At 59.3% G+C, this 17,969-nt stretch overlaps 1 protein-coding gene across 1 annotated transcript in view; it reads right to left on the reverse strand.

The window, feature by feature from the left end:
• SHANK2 (SH3 and multiple ankyrin repeat domains 2) overlaps window positions 1-17,969 on the reverse strand; it is a 549,031-nt gene that overhangs the window by 278,323 nt on the left and 252,739 nt on the right. The window contains exon 13 of the mRNA XM_029207203.1: window positions 9,740-10,055. Coding sequence (XP_029063036.1) covers window positions 9,740-10,055 — 316 coding nt within the window. The remainder of the gene's footprint in view (window positions 1-9,739; window positions 10,056-17,969) is intronic.

Genomic DNA, 17,969 nt, shown 5'->3' on the forward strand with positions numbered 1-17,969 from the left:
TCCCGAGTCAGGGAGCCACATCTGAGTCTCGGGAGGGGGGCCACTCATGTCACAAATTCATGGCCGTGAAGGGTAGGGTCCCCAACTATGGTTCTCCTTTCAAACTACAGATGCCGTGGCCTGGGATCCCACACAGGGAGCTTGAGATTCCTGCAAGGAAGAAGTTCTCACCTTTAGGTGTGAAACAGGCTTGCAGGGAATATTCTAGAATATGCTGTGACCGTTCACTTTCGGGATTTAACGCGAACCCCCCATGTTCCTTTTGTGTCGTGCTTTACCCACGTCGGCACCCCTGATAGATACGTATGGTCTGCTTTACGCTTGTAAGAATCCACGGAAGCGTGACTGTGCTGTATTTTGCCATGCTTTTTACTTTTTCACTCATGGTGATGAGCTGGCCACAGGAACCCATGTCTACACACGGGAGATGCTCAGTTTACACCCTAATTTATGCTAGTCAGGTGAGAAGGATCGACCGTCAGAGCGGCCTGCCCGACCCCAAAGCCCAGAGCTCTCCCTAAACCACACGGAGCAGAGGGCGGGCATGTGACCTTTCCCAGGTGCTCGCCTGGGCTCAGAGACACAGAGAGTGGACAAGCTCTCCTGTCCCCAGGGATGCCCCCTCTCCGGCCTCCTCGACCCCAGCCTTCCCTGACCAAGTTGAAGCCACAGACGGAGGTCAGAGCATCCTGGGAAACAGGTGCCCCTGTCAACTCTGGTACCACCAGGCAGCCCCGCCCGGCGGCCTTCCTGCCCCTCCCCACTTCCTTCTCCCCACCCAGCCAGCTACAGATCGGCATGCACAGATGGGAAAATCCACCCTGAGCGCCAGAAGCTCCCTCTGGATGGATATCACTGATCCCCAAATACCCCGGGAGCCCAGAACTGCGACGCTTGCACGAGCCAGGTTGTGTGACCGCCTCTGGTCCAGAGGTGACAGCTGGCAAGGCAGCTGACGCACAGAGAGGAAGGACTATCTGGGCCACCTGCCTGTGGTGGAAAAGACCTGGGAAAAGTAGAGCAGCCCCCAGAGCTCCCGCCTGCGAGGACGTCCCGCCCACCTTCTGCATCAGGAAGAAGATCCAACCATTCAATGTGCCTCAACTCAGCCTCACTCGGAGCTCGGGGTGGGGTGGGGGAGACGGCGCCTTTGCCACAAGGGGCTGGACATCATCAGGGGTCTCCTCTCCGGCTCCCAGGCCAGGGGACAGTGAGCCCTGGTAACCAAGGGCACTCGGTCCCTTGGCAATAGGGAAGTGTCCCTCGGGGCCACTCCACCTGGACTCAAGGGTTCAGAAGAGGCTTAGGGTCAGCAGAGGGCAGGCGCTCCAGGGGGGCACCCCACACCGGGCTCAGAAGGCCTCCTCTCCCCAGACCTCCACAAACAGTGCTTGGATCTCCCCCGATGCACCTGCCATATCTGCACTGAGCGATGGCCGGGTGGGGCCCACCACACGGGGCTGCTAGGAGGATCAGTGAGGGAAAACAGACGAAGCTCCCCCTCTCTGCCCCCCGCCGGCTCTGTCACTGAAGCTTTGATGGCAGCTATCACCTCTGCATCTGACCATCACCCAGGCTGGCCTGGGAGCCATGCAACACAGGGCTATATCTACACCATCTCCATGCCCCCATCCCCGGTTGTGGGTGCAGTAGTGGGTGCTCAGAAGTGCCTGATGCGTTAAACCCCAGTAAGAGACTGCAGGTTGTCCTACCAAGGAGGTCACAAACGGGCCACACGGACACCCCTGGACGGGAGGTGTGGCTGCAGCAGATACCAGGGGCGATGAGCGGAAGGGCAGGTAGGCCCATGAGTTGGTCCCCAAGCACCAGAAGGCGAGATGACTCTGAGGGCAGCAGGGTTAAGGCAGGTGGGCTTCTCCCGCAGGGGAGGGGGCGGGTCAAAGTCCAGAGAAAAGATAAGGATGGGCCATGCTGATGATGGCTGGGGCAGGGCAGAGGGTAGCAGCTCAGCGGGGCTGCCAGGCCTGCCTCCCAGCTGCTGGTCAGCTACAGGAGCTGCTGCTGTGCCCAGAGCCTGGGGACCACATGAGGCACCCAAGGAACCCCACTGTGTGTAATCAACGACGATCAGCAAGGAGACTGCGTCCAACCTGAAAACTTGATCCTCAGGAGAAACCCATCCAGCTGCCCATCTCTCCACCTACCCACCCACCCAGCCATCCATCGACTCACCTGTCCATCCATACACCCATGCATCCATCCTCCATCCATCCATCATCCATCCAACCATCCATCCATCCAATCATCCATCAACTCACCTATCCATCCATACACCCATGCATCCATCCTGCATCTGACCATCCATCCATCTATCCACCCATCCACTCACTTATCCATCCATCCATCCATCCATCCTCCATCCATCCATCATCCACCCACCCACCCATCCAACCAATCATCCATCGACTCACCTGTCCATCCATACACCCATCCATCCATCCTGCATCCGACCATCCATCCATCCATCCATCTTACCACTTATACAAACATTATGCATTCACTCATTCATCCAAATTTCAGAAGAACCCTGCCGGAAGCCCAGCTGATCACTTAGCACCAGATTCTGGATAAGTCAGTTAACCACTGGAAGCCTCGGTTTCCCCGTGTGGTAAGAGGGGATGATCTGGAGAGACCTGAGGGTGAGCCAGCAGGAGCCACTCTGCACAGGTGCGTGAACACTCAACACGTCTGCTTCACTCTCCACTTAAACTGGAAAGTGGGTGACAAGATGCGCGTGTCAGCCAGCTGGTTTCAGCGGGTGCCAGAGCGTGTCACGGGGCAGAGAAGTCAAAGCGAACACAGCTCCAGTCTGGGAGTCCTGTTCCTTGAGCCACTCTGCAGACAGTCAGCTCCCGAACTCATCTGTCCAAGCCCGGAAAGGCTTTGTCTAAGAACAGGAAGAAATTGGTCCTTGAAGACCAGAGTGCATCTACGGTCCTAGGTACCAGCAGTGATGTGTGGTCCACACAAACGCTGAAGCATCTTCTCAATCCAGGTTAATTTGAGCCTTGCAAAGTGCCATTTCACGAGTGGAAAAATGGAGGCTCCGTAAATAGTGACCTAGGCGCAGAGATACAGAGCTGACCTCCCATCCTGGCTCCCTGATCCCAGCTCAGGGTTCCCTGCAGGCTCCCTGCTCTGTGCGGTGACGAACCAGGTGACCATGACCTCCCTTTGCCCCGTTTTATGAAATGCACCCTCTGCTGGGCCCTGCTCGCCCGTGGCAGCCCTCGACGGCAGCAGGGGCCACGGCCCCCCAATGGCTCCAGGTTGGCAGTGCCGTCCCCTCTTGGAGGCCAGGCTGGGCCCGTCCTGCCTGCACAGTGAGGATGGGTCTGAAGTTTCCCCCACCCCAAACGGTCCACACTCTCCTTGTGTTCCGTCCAAGAACAGCCAGGAGCGATTCCAGCGGCGTTGTTTTGGTATGAGGGCTACATCACTGACTTGTCAATATCAGAAAACTGGTCGGCCGTGGGGTGACCTGGGCATTTCCCAGCTCTCCTGGATGAACAGGGACCTGCCTGCACATGGAACTTTCTCCGTTCGTTCCTTCGTCAGCCACTTACACATCCATCCACTCCTTCACCGGGCAAGTATTTAGTGGATCTGCAGACACCCATGGACTTGAGACAGACTTGAGCCTCATGGGGGAGAAGTACAAGTTGACAAGATGCTTCTCTGTGTGTCTGATGGGTCAGCACAGAGGCTGGGGTGACGGGGAGAGGGCGTGGGCTGCGCGAAAGGCTCTGCTGGGACGTTTGGGGAAACGTGATGCCACAGAGACCAGGGGCATGATTGGAGGGGCACTGGGTCACCCTAGCTGCGCTGGAGACGGGGAGTCCTGTGTGCAGAGTGGTGGCAGAATCACAGATATGAAGAAGCAGAATCTCCCGGAGCTGGGGACCTGCTAGAAATCGGGGTGTCATCCAGGTTCCAGGCTCACGTGGGTGGAAGGAGGCTGCTGGAGGGTTACCTGCCGGCGGCTCTGGGAGGGGGTGGCGTTTCCAACACAGAGAACCCAAGCCCTGACCCCGCTGACAGCTGTGTCTTAAGCATGGAAGCTCAGACTCCACGTCACCCCCTGTACCATCAGCGTTGTTTCCTCCTCTGCCTTCGGGCCGGGAAGAAATGCCAGAGCTCTCAGCCCGCACACCTCCCCCTGCACCATGGCCCCCTCCCGGGCTTCTGGGTTGCGTTTCCGGCTTTCGTGGCTCTGGTGCCAGCACCCCACACGCCCCACAGCCTCCCCGCCAGGTCCTGAGGAGGTGCTTCGGGGATGGGCAATCATTAGACGTCCCGTCCTGCTGGGGTGGCCAGTGTGCAGCGGGGGCTTTTGTGGACTCCAGAGAAGTGGGACCCCCCGTGATCTCAGAAGTGTGCCCGCCTCGGAGCACCCACACTGTCCAGCTGCCCCGACACACTCCAGGACGGCCCCAGGCCACCGGCGTTGGGATTCTGCCTGTTTGCAAACAAAAGGCTCCAGGCGGCAGGGCGTGGGCACCTAGAGCCCCCGAGGGATGGGGAAGAGTCTGGAAGGTGCGTCCTTCCCTGTACCTTCCCACGCTCTGCTCCGGTCACACAGGACCCCTTGCCTCTCCCCGATGCCTGGCTGGCCCGCTTCTCCACCTCCGGAGCCCCCCTCTTCCCCCCCAGGGAGGTCTGAGCCCTGACTTGTGTGAGCTCTGCCTCTGGGGGAGGCAGCCTGTTAGGGGCTCCCTGTCATCGACTACATCAACCCCGGGGCTGACACGCTTCCCGCCCTCATTTCTCGGGTGTCCGCCTCTGCACGGCGAGCGCCCATCACAGGCCGGTTGTTCACAGGTTTATGCCACCAGCTGAGAGAGCAAACACTGAATGTCCCCGGTGCGGAAGGACAGAAAGTGACAGGCAAACGCAGCCCGTGTGGTGCCCGGACCCGATTCCTCAGCAGGCCGGATGCACCTGCTGCCCCGGGGCGCCCCCTTCACCTGGCCCCGCCTACCCGCCAGGTGGCCAGCTCCTCACGGACCCCCTACTCCTGAAGTCTGGGTGACATGCCGTTAGCACCCGGGCTCGGGCAGCGGGCAGGGTGGCGGGGGACAGCCCGACTCCACCCCTGCGCTGTCTGCTGACGCCCTCCCGCCTTCTGGGTCAGGACGGGCACGTGGGGGGGAGCAGCACAGCAGCTCTCACCGAGGAAACCAGGTCCCTGTGCCGCTGGGGAGCACAGCTCTGGCATCCTGGTCCCTGTGTCCCCAAGAGGCGGGACGGGCGTGCGCAGAGGTGGACAGGCGCGAGCCAGGGGGGGTCCCACAGCGCCCTGTCACCCCCCGAGTCTGCCCAGATGGGGGCATATCCCCCTGAAGGGATGTGCAGGGCGGGGTGGATTCCCACTGACCCAGACCCTTCGGGGACCCCCGCTCCGCCCATAGAGCCGAGTTCAGGGAAACGAAAGCAACGTGGTTGAGAGACAGACTTTGGGAGCCCTTCCCGCTCAGCCCCTGCCCATGGGGGAGGTGGGCGCGCAGGACACAGCCAGCCAGCCTCCCTGCCTGAACGCAGCAGGCTTTTCTCTCTGCCGAGCCCAACGCACCCTGGAACCGCTCCTTTGATGGGAGGGTGGCCGGCACGCCCCCTGGTGCCGGTGAGGCCAGGGCAGCCCTCAGGACTAGCTGGCGAGCTTTGCGGGAATACGTCAAGAGCTGTTCCCAACCTGGTGAGAACAGGGCAGCTGGGAGGGATCCTAGGAGGACTCGCACTCCTCTCCACACTCCGGTGGTGGGTGATGGGGCCACCCAGCGAAACCCCTTCTCAGGCCGGTTCTTAGCAACGTGGACCAGCCATGCCAGTGGGCGCCACTAGAGGGCGACGCAGGCAGGCGCATGCAGAGCCTCCAGGTGAGGCAGGGCACCGGGACGGGCTGCAGGCAGACGGGTTCCCGTCCATTCTGAACCCTCTTCCTTCTTCTAATTTGCACTCAGGTTGGCTGGCTATCGAGGGCTGGCTCCACGTGGGAAGCTGCCCTGGCCCACAGCGCAGAGCCCAGGCCCGGGAGGAGGCCGCTCGGCCAGGGCTGGCAGAAGCCCAGGGATGGGTGTGTGGGGCTTGGGCAGCTGGGGGGGCCTCGGCCCCATCTCGTCAAGCCTACACCTGAGGGTTTGGCCCGAGGCCGGTTCTGGCCACGTGGAGGTGCCCATCACACTCCCGGCTGAGGCTTCTGGGGCCTCAGGTGGGCGTTTACGGGCTCTGCCCGAGGGAGGGGCGCTGAGTGGTCAGAATTCCCCGTGGGCAGTGAGAGAGGAAGGAGGGGGTGAGGTGGGGTGGGCAGCCAGAGGGAACCCCTGCCAGACGCTCAGGATGCTGGGACTCCCTCAGGCTGGCCTGACGCCCTCCACTTCCCCTGCCCCTTACTTTGCCCAAGCCGCAGCCCTCACCAGGATGACCTCCTCTGCAGCGGTCAGAGGGTCGGTCAAGACGCCTTTTACAATGAGGAAACCAAGGCAGCCAACATGTCTGTGGAACTTACACGTGTCTCAGCACGTGGCGGGTGCTCCCTTCAGCAGCATCCTCGGCCCAAACCCAGTAGGTCCCCTTTTACATATGAGAAAACGGAGGCACAGAATGGTTGAGTGACTTGCCCCAAGTCACACAGCAGGTAGGAGGCAGAGCTGGATGCAACTGGCGGGTTGGCAGCTACCCACTGAGACAGGATCCGCGGACAGAGGGGTCCGCGTGGGGCTGGGGCTCTCCCCTCCATGACCGGGGAGTATCCCAACCCACCTCTGGGTTCTGTGATAACCAGAAAGTGCTCTGGGGGCACCTGGGCAACCCCGAGGCTGGGAGCCGTGGCCTCCCTGCAAGGGTCCCCGTCTGTCCCAGGCAAGGGCTGGGCTCTGAGCTGTGAAGACAGAGATGGGATGGAGGGTTCAGCTGCCTCCTTGGGCCCCCATAAGGCCCAGGGGCTGTGCTGTGGTACCCTGAGCGCAGGTACCCCATCACTGGGGCTGCGTGTACGGCCGTGCCCACACCTGAGCACAGGTGTGAAAGCAGAGAGCCTGCATGTGGCTCAAATGCCATTATCCTGGCAACTGCGGGGAACCAGGGTGCCTGGCAGGTCCCTTTTATGAGACGGGAGTCTCGGGGGCAGGACCCCAGCAACTCAAGGGGCTCCTGTCAGCGCATAGCTGCTGAGTGAGCAGATCCTGAGCACACAGGCACACACACACGCATGCATGGACACACGTGCACACATGGACATGCAAGTGCACACAGGCACACAAGTCCACGCACACACACACACACAAATGCACACATGGACACAAAGACACACGGACACACAAGTGTGCACACACACACACACCCCCCACAGGACATCAGGGACGATCAGATGGGGTCCCTGCAACACGCCAGCTGCCGTCCTCTCTGCACAGCAATATTTCGCTTGCAGCTTTTGCAAGTCCCTGGCCACCCTGCCTTTGGTATCTTATTAGATTTTGTACTGGAGGAGGGGGCACACTCTCTTCAAAATTATAGTCATAATTCCAGCTAACGGCGTGAAGTGGAATTTGAGGCCTCGGGGGAACCCTTTAATTTAGCTTTATGGCGCTCGGCAGCACCTGGGACTTCTCCCTTGGGGTGACTCAGAGCGAGAATCTAGACCAGAGAAAGGATGGGCTCTCGGGTGTGAGAATGAGACTCCAGGGGGGAATCGCGGATGGGCTCCAGCGCCGATGTGGGCCTCCGGGCGCTGGCACCTAGAAGGGGCCAGGAGACCAGGGTTGCCACGGGCCCGCTCTCCCCACGCCCTCGCGGCTGCAGCCCGGACGCCTGGCCTGCTTTCCCCGGCCACAGCAATCGGCCCTCTCCCAGGACCACGCGAACCACTGAGCCCTCCATCCGGGCTGAGCCCGGCCGCCTCCTTGACATCCCCGACCGGAGCTGGGGGGCGTGGCGTCAGGAGTGACTACGGCTGGACAGACTCACCGCAGGCAGGTGTGGTGAGCCCAGATGAACGGGGCACGGTGGGATGGGGAACCGGGTCACGAGGCAGAAGGCCGGACCAAAGGGGGCATTCAACCCTCACCAGAAACACCACGCCGGGCGGGACACACCAGTGTGCCGGCTCTCCCTGGGCCACCGTGGGTGAGGACAGAGTTCAAGGAGGACAGCTCTCATGACCTGCCCCAGCTACATGACCTGGCCTCAGTGCTCTCATCTGGGAAATGGGAGGCTGCAGGGTCCTCTGTGGGGAACGAGCCAGGTGGGCTGAGGCGCACGGAGCAGTCCGTGGGTCCACATGAGATTGCAGAGGTGGTGACGGGGTCAGAAAGGTCACTGCTTCGGTTGCTTCAACAAGCACTGAGGCCCCAGTGACGAGCCCATCCCCAGGGAGTCTCATCCTGGCCTGACAAACTCTGAAGGCCACGTGAGGAGGTGGACAGTGTGCCCGGGAGCTGGAGCTCTGGGTGGGAATGCAGCCCCCCTGACTGCTGGGGACACAGGGCAGTCAGAGGAGTGCCCACGGCCCGAGTGAGACGCCCGAGGGGGGTCCACGCTCTGGCCTATGCTGGCCTTGTCTCCTCTTCTGGAAAGGGGACGGAATGGGGTTCCCACCCCCTGGGCTGCTTCAGAGTCTGCCGGGACGCTCCCCCTGCCCCTGCCTCGTGGGCAGACACAAGAGGACCAGCCGGGGCTGCTACTGAGTCTGGTTGGGGGGCGGTTGTCAGGCTCCAGCACTAGGACGTGGCCCCCTCGGAGCTTCACCTGTGCCAGGGTTTCTGGTGGCTACGAATGTGAGGGCTCATTCTGGCTAAGGTGTGTTGACGGTAAACATGGCGCCTGGAGAAACAACCTAAATATCTATCGACAGATGAATGGATAAAGAAGACGTGGTGTATAGACAATGGAATATTACTCAGCCATAAAAAAGAATGAAATAATGCCATTTGCAGCAACATGGATGGACCTAGAGATGATCGTACTAAGTGAAGTCAGTCAGAGAGAGAAAGACGGGTACTGTATGTTATCATTTATACATGGGATCTAAAATATGGCACAAATGGACCTATCTGTGAAACAGAAACAGACTCACGGTTGACTCGTGAGTTGAGAGGGGGAGGGGGGTGGGGGAGGGAAGGATTGGGAGCTTGGGATCAGCAGATGCAAACTAGTGTACAGAGGATGGATGAACAAGGCCCTCCTGTATAGCACAGGGAACTCTATCTAATCCCCTGGGATAAACCATAACGATAAACGAGCATACAAGGGCATCCAAAGGAGTGTACAAAGAGAATACATATATGTATAACTGAGTCACTTTGTGGTACAGCAGAAATTAATACAACATTGTAAATCAACTGTACTTCAATAAAACAAACAAAGGAACAAAGAAAAAAGTATCCCCTGGAGGAGCCCTCAGCCCAGGGCAGGCTGGTGCCCTTAGCTCCCTGTCTGTCCACACTTCACTTCTGAGACCCAGAAGCCAATGCACAGGGAAAGGAGACGGACTCCAAACACCTGCAGCTGCCCAAGCCAGCCTGGCTGCTCTCAGGTGATGGTCTGAGCCAGGGCAATTGGCAGAAGTTTGGTTTTCAAGTGTTCTTAACATCCGGGTTGGAATAAAACAGGTGCTCTGCTCAACCTCTGGCCCCGCCTGAGTTCTAGAATCCAGGGGCTCCGAGCAAGGAGGTCTCCCTCTCCCTGGTCCCCACGGGAGCCCACCCACCCGGCCGCTCCTTACCCGACGTGCCAGGGCTGCCAGGGCCTCTTGCCATCCTCGCCGGTGCCGCCCAGCCTGTTGAGCGAGGGGGATCGGCTGCGGGGCCCGGAGGTGTAGCTCCCAAGGGTCTTCACGGCCCCGTCGGGCCTGCTGGGCATCTGCTGCGGCAGCTGGGGCGAGAGGCTGCGGTGGGGGCCGGCCGAGCGGATGGCCCAGTCAGGCGCGCTGGCATTGAGGTTGTTGTCGCTGTTGGAACGCAGCAGGACCCGGGGGGCGGCCAGTGTGCTGGGGGGCCGTCGCCTTCGGTTGGAGTACGCCGGGGCCTCTCGGAAGGGCACTGCGTCGGAGAGAACGCGAGAGGCGGGTGAGGGCACATACGGCACCGTCATCGAGGCCCCCAGCCACCAAGGACACGGACACCATGAGTTCTGCACCGATCCCCCCATGGGACCCCGCCATGTGCAGAACTCACCCCGACACAGGAGCAGAGACAGGTGGAGACCAAGAGAGTCTTCCTTCCACGGAGGCTCAAGCCAGCACTTGAGATGGAAGGGACACAGGGTTCGACTTCCATCCGGGCGGCGCCCAGGCCCTCAGCAGCCCAGAGACCGTGTAAGGACGGGCCGCCCCGTCGCACATGACAGTCAGGACACTGAGGCAGCCATGGAGTTCCTCCTCGCCACGACCTGAACTGAGCCCCTGTGTGCACTGGATGGTGTCCTCCCCCAAACCCCTGTGTTGAAGTCCTAACCCCTGGGACCTCAGAATGTGCCTGTATTTGGAGATGGGGGTCTTTCAAGAGGTGAGGAAGGTAAAATGAGGTCACTGGGGTGGGGCCCTAACCCCACAGGACTGGTGTTCTTATAAGAAGAGGAGGTCAGGACACAGACACACACAGAGGGACGACCCCGTGAGGACACAGGGAGGAGACGGCCGTCTACACGCCAGGGAGAGAGGCCTCAGGAGGACCAGCCCTGCCCACACCTGGATCTGGGATTCCAGCCTCCAGGACTGGAGACAGGGATTGGCTGTGGTGGAGCAGCCCAGATGCCCACAGCCCCCAGCTCTACTGGTGGGAATCAGTCTGTCCCGACCCCCACTGGGCTCCTTTCTCTACCCATCAAACCAGGACCCGGCAGCGTGAGACAGGAGGGGGTTGACAAGCCTCACCAAGCTTCTTACGAAGTTCTAGACCAGAGGCAAGGCCCTCACTCTGTGAGATCAGTACACCCAGGGACTTGGAATGAGGATACTGCCCGCGGGTCCCGTGAGGGCCGGAATCCACACGGCCTGTGCCCTGGGCCAGAGACAGAAAGTGTCCTTTCCAAGAAGAGGCGTCTAAAGAAATGTAAGCCTCTGGGTTGCAGGGGAAGCGACACGCCAATTCCAGCAGCAAAGGACACGGACCCGCTTCGAGCTGGCTGCCCCAGGCCGAGGCCCAATACACGAGGCTGTGCACACTTTGGCCAGAAGCCTGGGCGGCCAGTCCGCAAACCAGCCCGCAGGGCCACGGGCAACACACAGCCTCCGGGGGGCTTATCTGGACCTGGGGAAGCCAGCACCTCAGAGAACGGCGTCAGCAGTTCAGGACGGGGTCCTGCATGACCCACCACCCCAGCTGCCCAAGGTCAGAGGTGGTGAAGTTCGTCATGGAAACCAAGTATAGCAACCCCCTGCTGCCAGCCCACCCCCACGCTGGAGGGCAGGGCTCACGGGGACAGAGGTGGCGCGGGCAGGGCTCACGGGGGACAGAGTTGGCATGGGCAGGGCTCACGGGGACAGAGGTGGCGCGGGCAGGGCTCACGGGGGACAGAGGCGGCGCTGGCAGAGCTCCATTGAGACAGCTGTGACAAAGTGCACCCCTTTGCCACCTCCCTGGGATGCAGGGCAGTCCTGGGAAAGCAGAGATGCAGCCAACCCAGGGAAGCCACACGGAAATGTCACAAGGCTTCCCGAGGACACACACTCAGAATCCACATCTGGCTCCTACAGTTGTGAGAACGTGGAAGCGACCCACGGGGGAGGTCACGCTCTTTCCAGCCGCACCCTCATGCCAGCCTGCTTCCTCTGAGGCCTGTCTGTCAGGGCAAGAGACCCTATCACTTGCGTCCTCAAAGCAAAGGAACTCTTCAAAGCCTGGCTGGGAGGGAGATGGAGTAGGAGAGGCATGCTCCGTGGACCCCTGTCTCCAGGGCCCAAGAGGCTGCCCTCTCCAGGGCTCAGCCCACCGAGGAATCAGCCCAGGCCTTACCCCCACCTCCTAATAAAATCTCAATTTTGGGAAAAGTGCCGGGTTTGTGTTTGCTGGTCACCAGGGAGAAGCTCACCCTTGTCACTCCCTCTGTCAGTGTCGGATGGAGGCCAGAAGACTTCTGGAATGACGGAGGGTGATGTGAGCCCCGCCCGGCAGAGAAGTGGGCGGGGGCGGGGGGTGGGGGTGCGGAGACCTTGCAAAGGACGGCGGTTCCAGGATCTCCGAGAGCAGCGGAGCTCTCCATTCACAGAGCCCGCTGGCTGCAGGACCACAGCACCAGGAGGGAGCCAGGCTCTCAGGCAGACGCTTGGGGTGGAGCCCCCTCGGGCTCCTGGCTCGTCCTCCTTGCCCCCCACCCAAGGACAGGCCCGGGGGACCGGGGGGAGGGGGGACCCCAGCTCAAAGGGGACACCCCGAGACCAGGAAACGCCCACACTCCATGACGCGAACTTGGGCCGAGCCTCCCAGCTCCCCTGACCCTACCTACAGTCAATTCTATTTTTCTGACCAATGTAACCGGGTGCGTACAGTACTGACGCCCTTGACAGAAAGTGATGGAACTTGGGGGCGGGGGGGAGTCCTGCCAATGGCTAAGAAAGGCTTACAAGGGAAGAAAAATCGAGGAAAGAAGAGAGCACAATGAACAAAACATCATACCCCCAACTGAAACCCTCATGCTGTGCACAGATTACAAAGACCAAAGTCCCAGAAGGCGAATCTGGGTTCATCATGTAAGCAAACGAGCACAGACAAAGTCTGTTCTTTCTAAACATTCCCGAGAACCAGGCGGAAGAGGTCTTTCTGAGAGAGGTGACAATTCACGTGGGGCAGCTGCCCTTGGAAGATTAAGGGACGAAAGAGCTGGGACTTTTGCAAATACATTTTGCCTGAGGATCCATCGAGTTACTCGGATGGAATCGCCTAGGTGACATCAGGGTGAACATTCTAATGAAAACTATCTCGCTTAGACACCAAGATTCACATTAAGTCCGTTTCCTGTGCGGTATAATTGGAAATTTCTTCCATGTTTATCTTATGGCTTGGGCTGAGAAATATCTTTTTAATCCCTCTAAACTCACGTCTTCATAAACCTCCTGATTTCATAAAACAAGAGCTCCCTGTCTGACAAACTAACTGGAACCAGCCGTGGAAATGTTGCGGGTATTTGTGAGAAAAGGGTTAGAAATAACTCTCTTCCTGCCTGAAAATAATTAATAGTCCACCCAACTGTTTCCTTCTTCCAGGCAATCTGCAAACTCTAAGTGGGTGGATATTTCCTTAGCTGTCTTCCATGCATTTACTTACACGTTTCTTTTCCACAATACAAGTCACACAAGGTATGAAAAAGCAGATGCACTTTTAAAGTCTACCGCGCTGCATTTCCCATCCGCTCCAACCCGGGGACGGCCAAGGACAGCCGAGCGGTGGTTTTGAAAGCGTCCACCCGGCCGGGGCGGCCAGCAGTGTCCTGACCTTCCTTACTCCTGTCCAAGTGCTCAGCATGTGCTCCAGGTAGCGGACAGACTAGAGTCAAACTTCCTATTTTCCCCAGGTCTTAGTTCCTAAACTGCCCTCTGGAAGCACCAGGGATGCACATGCCACAATTCTGCAAAGGGGCTGGAGACTTAGGAAAACAACAACAGCGACAACAAAAAAAACCCCGGCGCCTTCAAGTGGGTTAAAATTCCAGACCAACTACAACAAAGCCCTTTCGCCCACCAGAAGTAATTATTCCCTTCCATGACGGGGATGAACGACCAGCAATTTTAGGGGGAAAGGGAGGCCCCAGCTCCCCGGGAGAATCAGTAAGAAACTGCTCATTCCTGTGTGCCACGCACCCTACAGCTCGTTCCTTACCTTCCTTCTTGCTGAAGGCATTTAACAAAGACTTCATTTTCCCTCCGACTTCGGCAGTGGTCCGCTCATTATATAACCTTCTCGGATGGGAGGAAGGGGAGCAGGGCTGCCCGGCCCCTGGGCTCTGGAGCGGCTTGGACCCGGGGAGCGGTGGCGGGCCTCTGGGCACTGCCGGCTCCCAAGCACAGCTGGGCAGGCCAGACCCAGCATGCTGGTGACAAAGCCCACCCCATATTCTGCCTGTCAGCTGGGAGCCAACTGTGCGTAGACTGGGGCTGCTCTCAAAGCCCGCGGCCTCTCCCCGCGCCCGTCATGTGAGCGGTGCCACCCTGCTTTTGTGATCAGTGCATCGGTGAGCCGGAACCCCCCCCCCCCCCCCCCCCCCACCCCGCGATGACCCAAGGACCCTCCGGCTGGGGCTCCGGCCACTCCCGCTCAGAGGCGCCCGGGGCTACATAGCATGCGCTGTGCTTCCCTGATTTTCATTTTAAAGAAAAAGCCAAATGCTCTCGAATGCTGTTTGTCCGCCAGCTGATGTGGGGAGCCAGTCGAGGAGATAAAACATCCCGGTTCCAGATAAGCCGCGCGCCAGACCCGTGTTAACTGGGCGGCCGGTGCCAGCCTCCTGGAATTTCTGAACATGACCCAGATTTCCATTGGCGAGAATCACACACAAGGACCCATTGCTTCTCTGGCTCCCCCCCCCTCCCCCTTGGAGGTAATGACCCTGGAGAAAACAGGATTTCCACCCACCCTCCTTTTTTTTTTGAAACAAAAGAGAGATAAAACAAACTGCAGCCCAGCCACGGCTCGCCCTAATTCCAGGCAGCTGAGAAAAGTGAGCGTTTTCAGAGCCACGCTGCACGTTCCTTACAGAGTCCGGGAGACACAGGGAGAGGCGACAGGGAGAAAGTTCTGCCCGTGCAGGAAACACAAAGGGAGGGGCCATGGCTGGCGAGCCCCACGGCAGGTGGAACGGGGTTATTTCTACACAAGGAGAAAGGTCTTCCCGAAAACTAAACGGAGCATCTCAGGGAGCGGGCTCTGCCACCCGACGCATCTGCTGCTGGGGCTGTAATTAAGTGTGTTTTTTCTGTTGCTAAGAGAACTGCTTCTGAAATTCGAAAAAAAAAAAAAAAGAGCGAGCGAGAGAGAAAGATGGGAGGAGATGAGGAAAAGCAACGGGAGCCTGTAAGTTGAATTCCATATGGTCGACATGCTTTGTGCCAACAAAAATGGCAGCGTAAGCACTGGGAACATCTCCTCACGGGATGCCCAGGCTGGCGGGACGTCCCACCAAACGGTCTCTCCAGGGTAGCGAGAATGGAGACTGGGTGCCCTGTACCAGCCGAGCATTTGAGCCTCATCCTCCTTGCACTCCCACGACGCCCCATCGCACAGCTCGGAGCTGCCTTCAAACCCCGCCCCAGGTGACCCTCCCCCGCCACGCCAGCGCCCAGGCCATTTCTGCCCCAGGAGACATTCGGCCGCTGGTGCAGTTTATCAACAAAGACCCCAGGACCTGCCCCTCACCACTCACGTCCCTGGGGGACAGAGGTGGCGCTGGCACAGCTGGATGTCCTTGGACCTTGGTGCAAGGCTGAAAAGCTTCCAGAAGCATCTCTCTCGGATGCAGAAAGCGTCACCAACAAGGACACAGCCGCTTCCACTTGGGGAGCCTGCAGCTCTGCCACCGGGTTTACTCGCCAGGGGTCTTCAGGGTGGGGAAGTCTAGTTTATCGGGGGTGTGTTGGCCACCTGCCCCGGCTGGGACAGGATGCCACAGGGACGGTGAAACTAGGGACTTCCCCCGGAGGCCGGGGCCCTGCCATGTTGGTCCCGAGCGCTTGCCCAGCCCAGGAAACCCTCTGGGGAGTGGGCGGCTATGCGGTGCTCAACCCTCCCTCCATCTGCTAGTGATTGACGCTGTCCCATAGCGTGAGCCTCCTCCCGCACCAAGTCCCCGCGACGATCTTTGCTGTGGCGCTGCCACCTTTGCTGTCAGCAGAGAGCGCGTGTGTTCCGGGGTTGATGGGCGGCGACCTCGCCAAAGGCCAGAGGTGCCGGGCCATCGCCGGCTCCCCTGCTGTGGACCTGGGGCGGAGCCCTTGCCCCCGTGCTGGGAGCAGAACCAGAGATGCCCAAAGAGCATTTACACGTGGCCCAGGCGAGCCCCCAGCCCGCCTCCCCGTCACTGTGTTCGGAGTGACCCTCATGGGTGCGTTTGTCCACAAGTAGGAGCAGAGTTCGGAAACGAGGGGGCCCTCCCGGCTGCCCACCCGAGAGGTGAGCCTTGCTGAGACAGACCCTGTAACCAGGAAACAGGCTGGCTGGCCCCGGGGCAGAGGGGCAGGCGGGGCTCTCCGTCACCCCTCACCCCCCGCCCAGGGTCTGCGTCCCATCACGCATGTGGACCCGAGCTGTGCGGGCCCAGGGGATGCAGCAGTGGTCAAGACAGAGAAGATTCTGGCTCCTTCCCAGGCTGCATGAGTGGCGGGGTGGGGGCATAAGAGCAGACTTTGGACATAACAGAATTTGAGGAACCCCAGGAAACACCCCTTAGCCAAAGGATTCCCATTCCAGACACCTTCAGTTCTTCTAATAAGCAGATAACTCTTCCAATCACCCTTCCAGGAATCTGAGCAAACGATTCACCAAGACTAGGAGCCAGAGCTTAGGTTCACGTGCAGACCTACTGTGTGCCCGGCCCCACGGACCAGGCTCTGCTCCGCAGAAATCCTGCCGGGCTTTGGGGAGGAGGTGGTCCATTCCTGACTTCACCCTCCTCGCCACTGGCAGGCATGCTCTCCTTGAATACTTCCAGCAACAGGGAGCTCACTACCTGTGTGCTGGCTCTGCACCCATGTGCACCAGTCTCCTTTACTGTCACACAGACAACATGCCTGCACCTGCCACATACTAATTGGAAGGGAAAGCCGAGGCATTTGAAGCACAGACTTCATCCCAACAAATAAAGTAGGTTTGGAGGTGTCGGAGCCCAGCCCAAAGATGGCTAAGCTTTCCTCCCATCAACTCCTAGACCCTTTCTTCCTACACGGGGCCTTCCCGGAGCATCCCAAGTGAATATCAGAGGCTGTGCTCGTCACATTCCTGCTGACTGAGGTTTGGTTCCAAATGGATTTCATTCCAAACGAGGGGGAGAAGGGAGAAGAAGAATTCTGGGTCCAAGCAGGGCTGGGGTGAGGCGGGTAGCAGGTGGCAGGGGGTGGGGACCTGGATGCTACCTGGTGAATCTGTCCACCTGCTCACCCACCCGTCCACCTCAAAGGATAAATGAGCATCTTTTGAGTTGGGGCCTGTTTGAAAGACACAAAGGCAGGAGGAGGGATTAGATGGAGGCCCCCCAAATCAGATAGCTTACGGAAAGGAAGAAGGTCACCCCGGAACGAACCCCTAGCTGTCAGTCTTCTGGCCTGGCCCTTTAGCATCACCTCAGCCCCACCCAGCCCGAGTCCAGTGCCAGGCCCTCGGTAAGAAGCAATAAATAAATCATAAACGATGCGTGACACGGCCCCGTCCTCCCGTCTGCCCCATGCCCCCCCACCCCAACCTGCACAGCTTTGGCCTCTGCGCCCCCTGCCCCCTGCCCCCGCTCGCTCTGGCCGCCTCCCAAACCCTCTAAGCCCTTCATTTGCCAAGTCTTTTGACAACTGCCTGATAACAGGCTGAAAATAATTTCATTTTTCCTATAAAAAAGGCTCTTTGCACATCAGAACATTTCAAGACGCTCTGAAGTCCTGGCAGGGAGGATGCGCCAGGTGATATAAGCAAGCCTGGTGAGAGTCTGCGAGGATGGTGGGTCTCAGGCGTGGACAGTCAGCCCACCTCTCCTCGCCGTGCCAGCCGGCGGGGAAAGAGCCCGGTGAGGGCAAGTGGGCCAGCATCTGATTTAGGGGCCGGCTCTATGTCTTACTGCTTGGCGGCTATGGGCTGGTCAGGCACCCTGGCCCTCGGTTTCCCCATCTGTAAGGTAGGAATAACCCAACGCATTCCCAGTGTTGGCTGTGGGATAGCATTAGTCGTGTTTAGAGCACAAAAAGGGGGAGGTCAGCCTTCTGGGGTCGAGTCCCAGCCCCTTCACCTCCCAGCTCTGTGACCCGGGAAAGTCGCGATAAATCT

Source organism: Monodon monoceros, unplaced genomic scaffold (assembly GCF_005190385.1).
Source record: "Monodon monoceros isolate NGI ecotype Baffin Bay Population unplaced genomic scaffold, NGI_Narwhal_1 Super_Scaffold_7, whole genome shotgun sequence".
In the NCBI taxonomy this organism is placed as follows: domain Eukaryota; kingdom Metazoa; phylum Chordata; class Mammalia; order Artiodactyla; family Monodontidae; genus Monodon; species Monodon monoceros.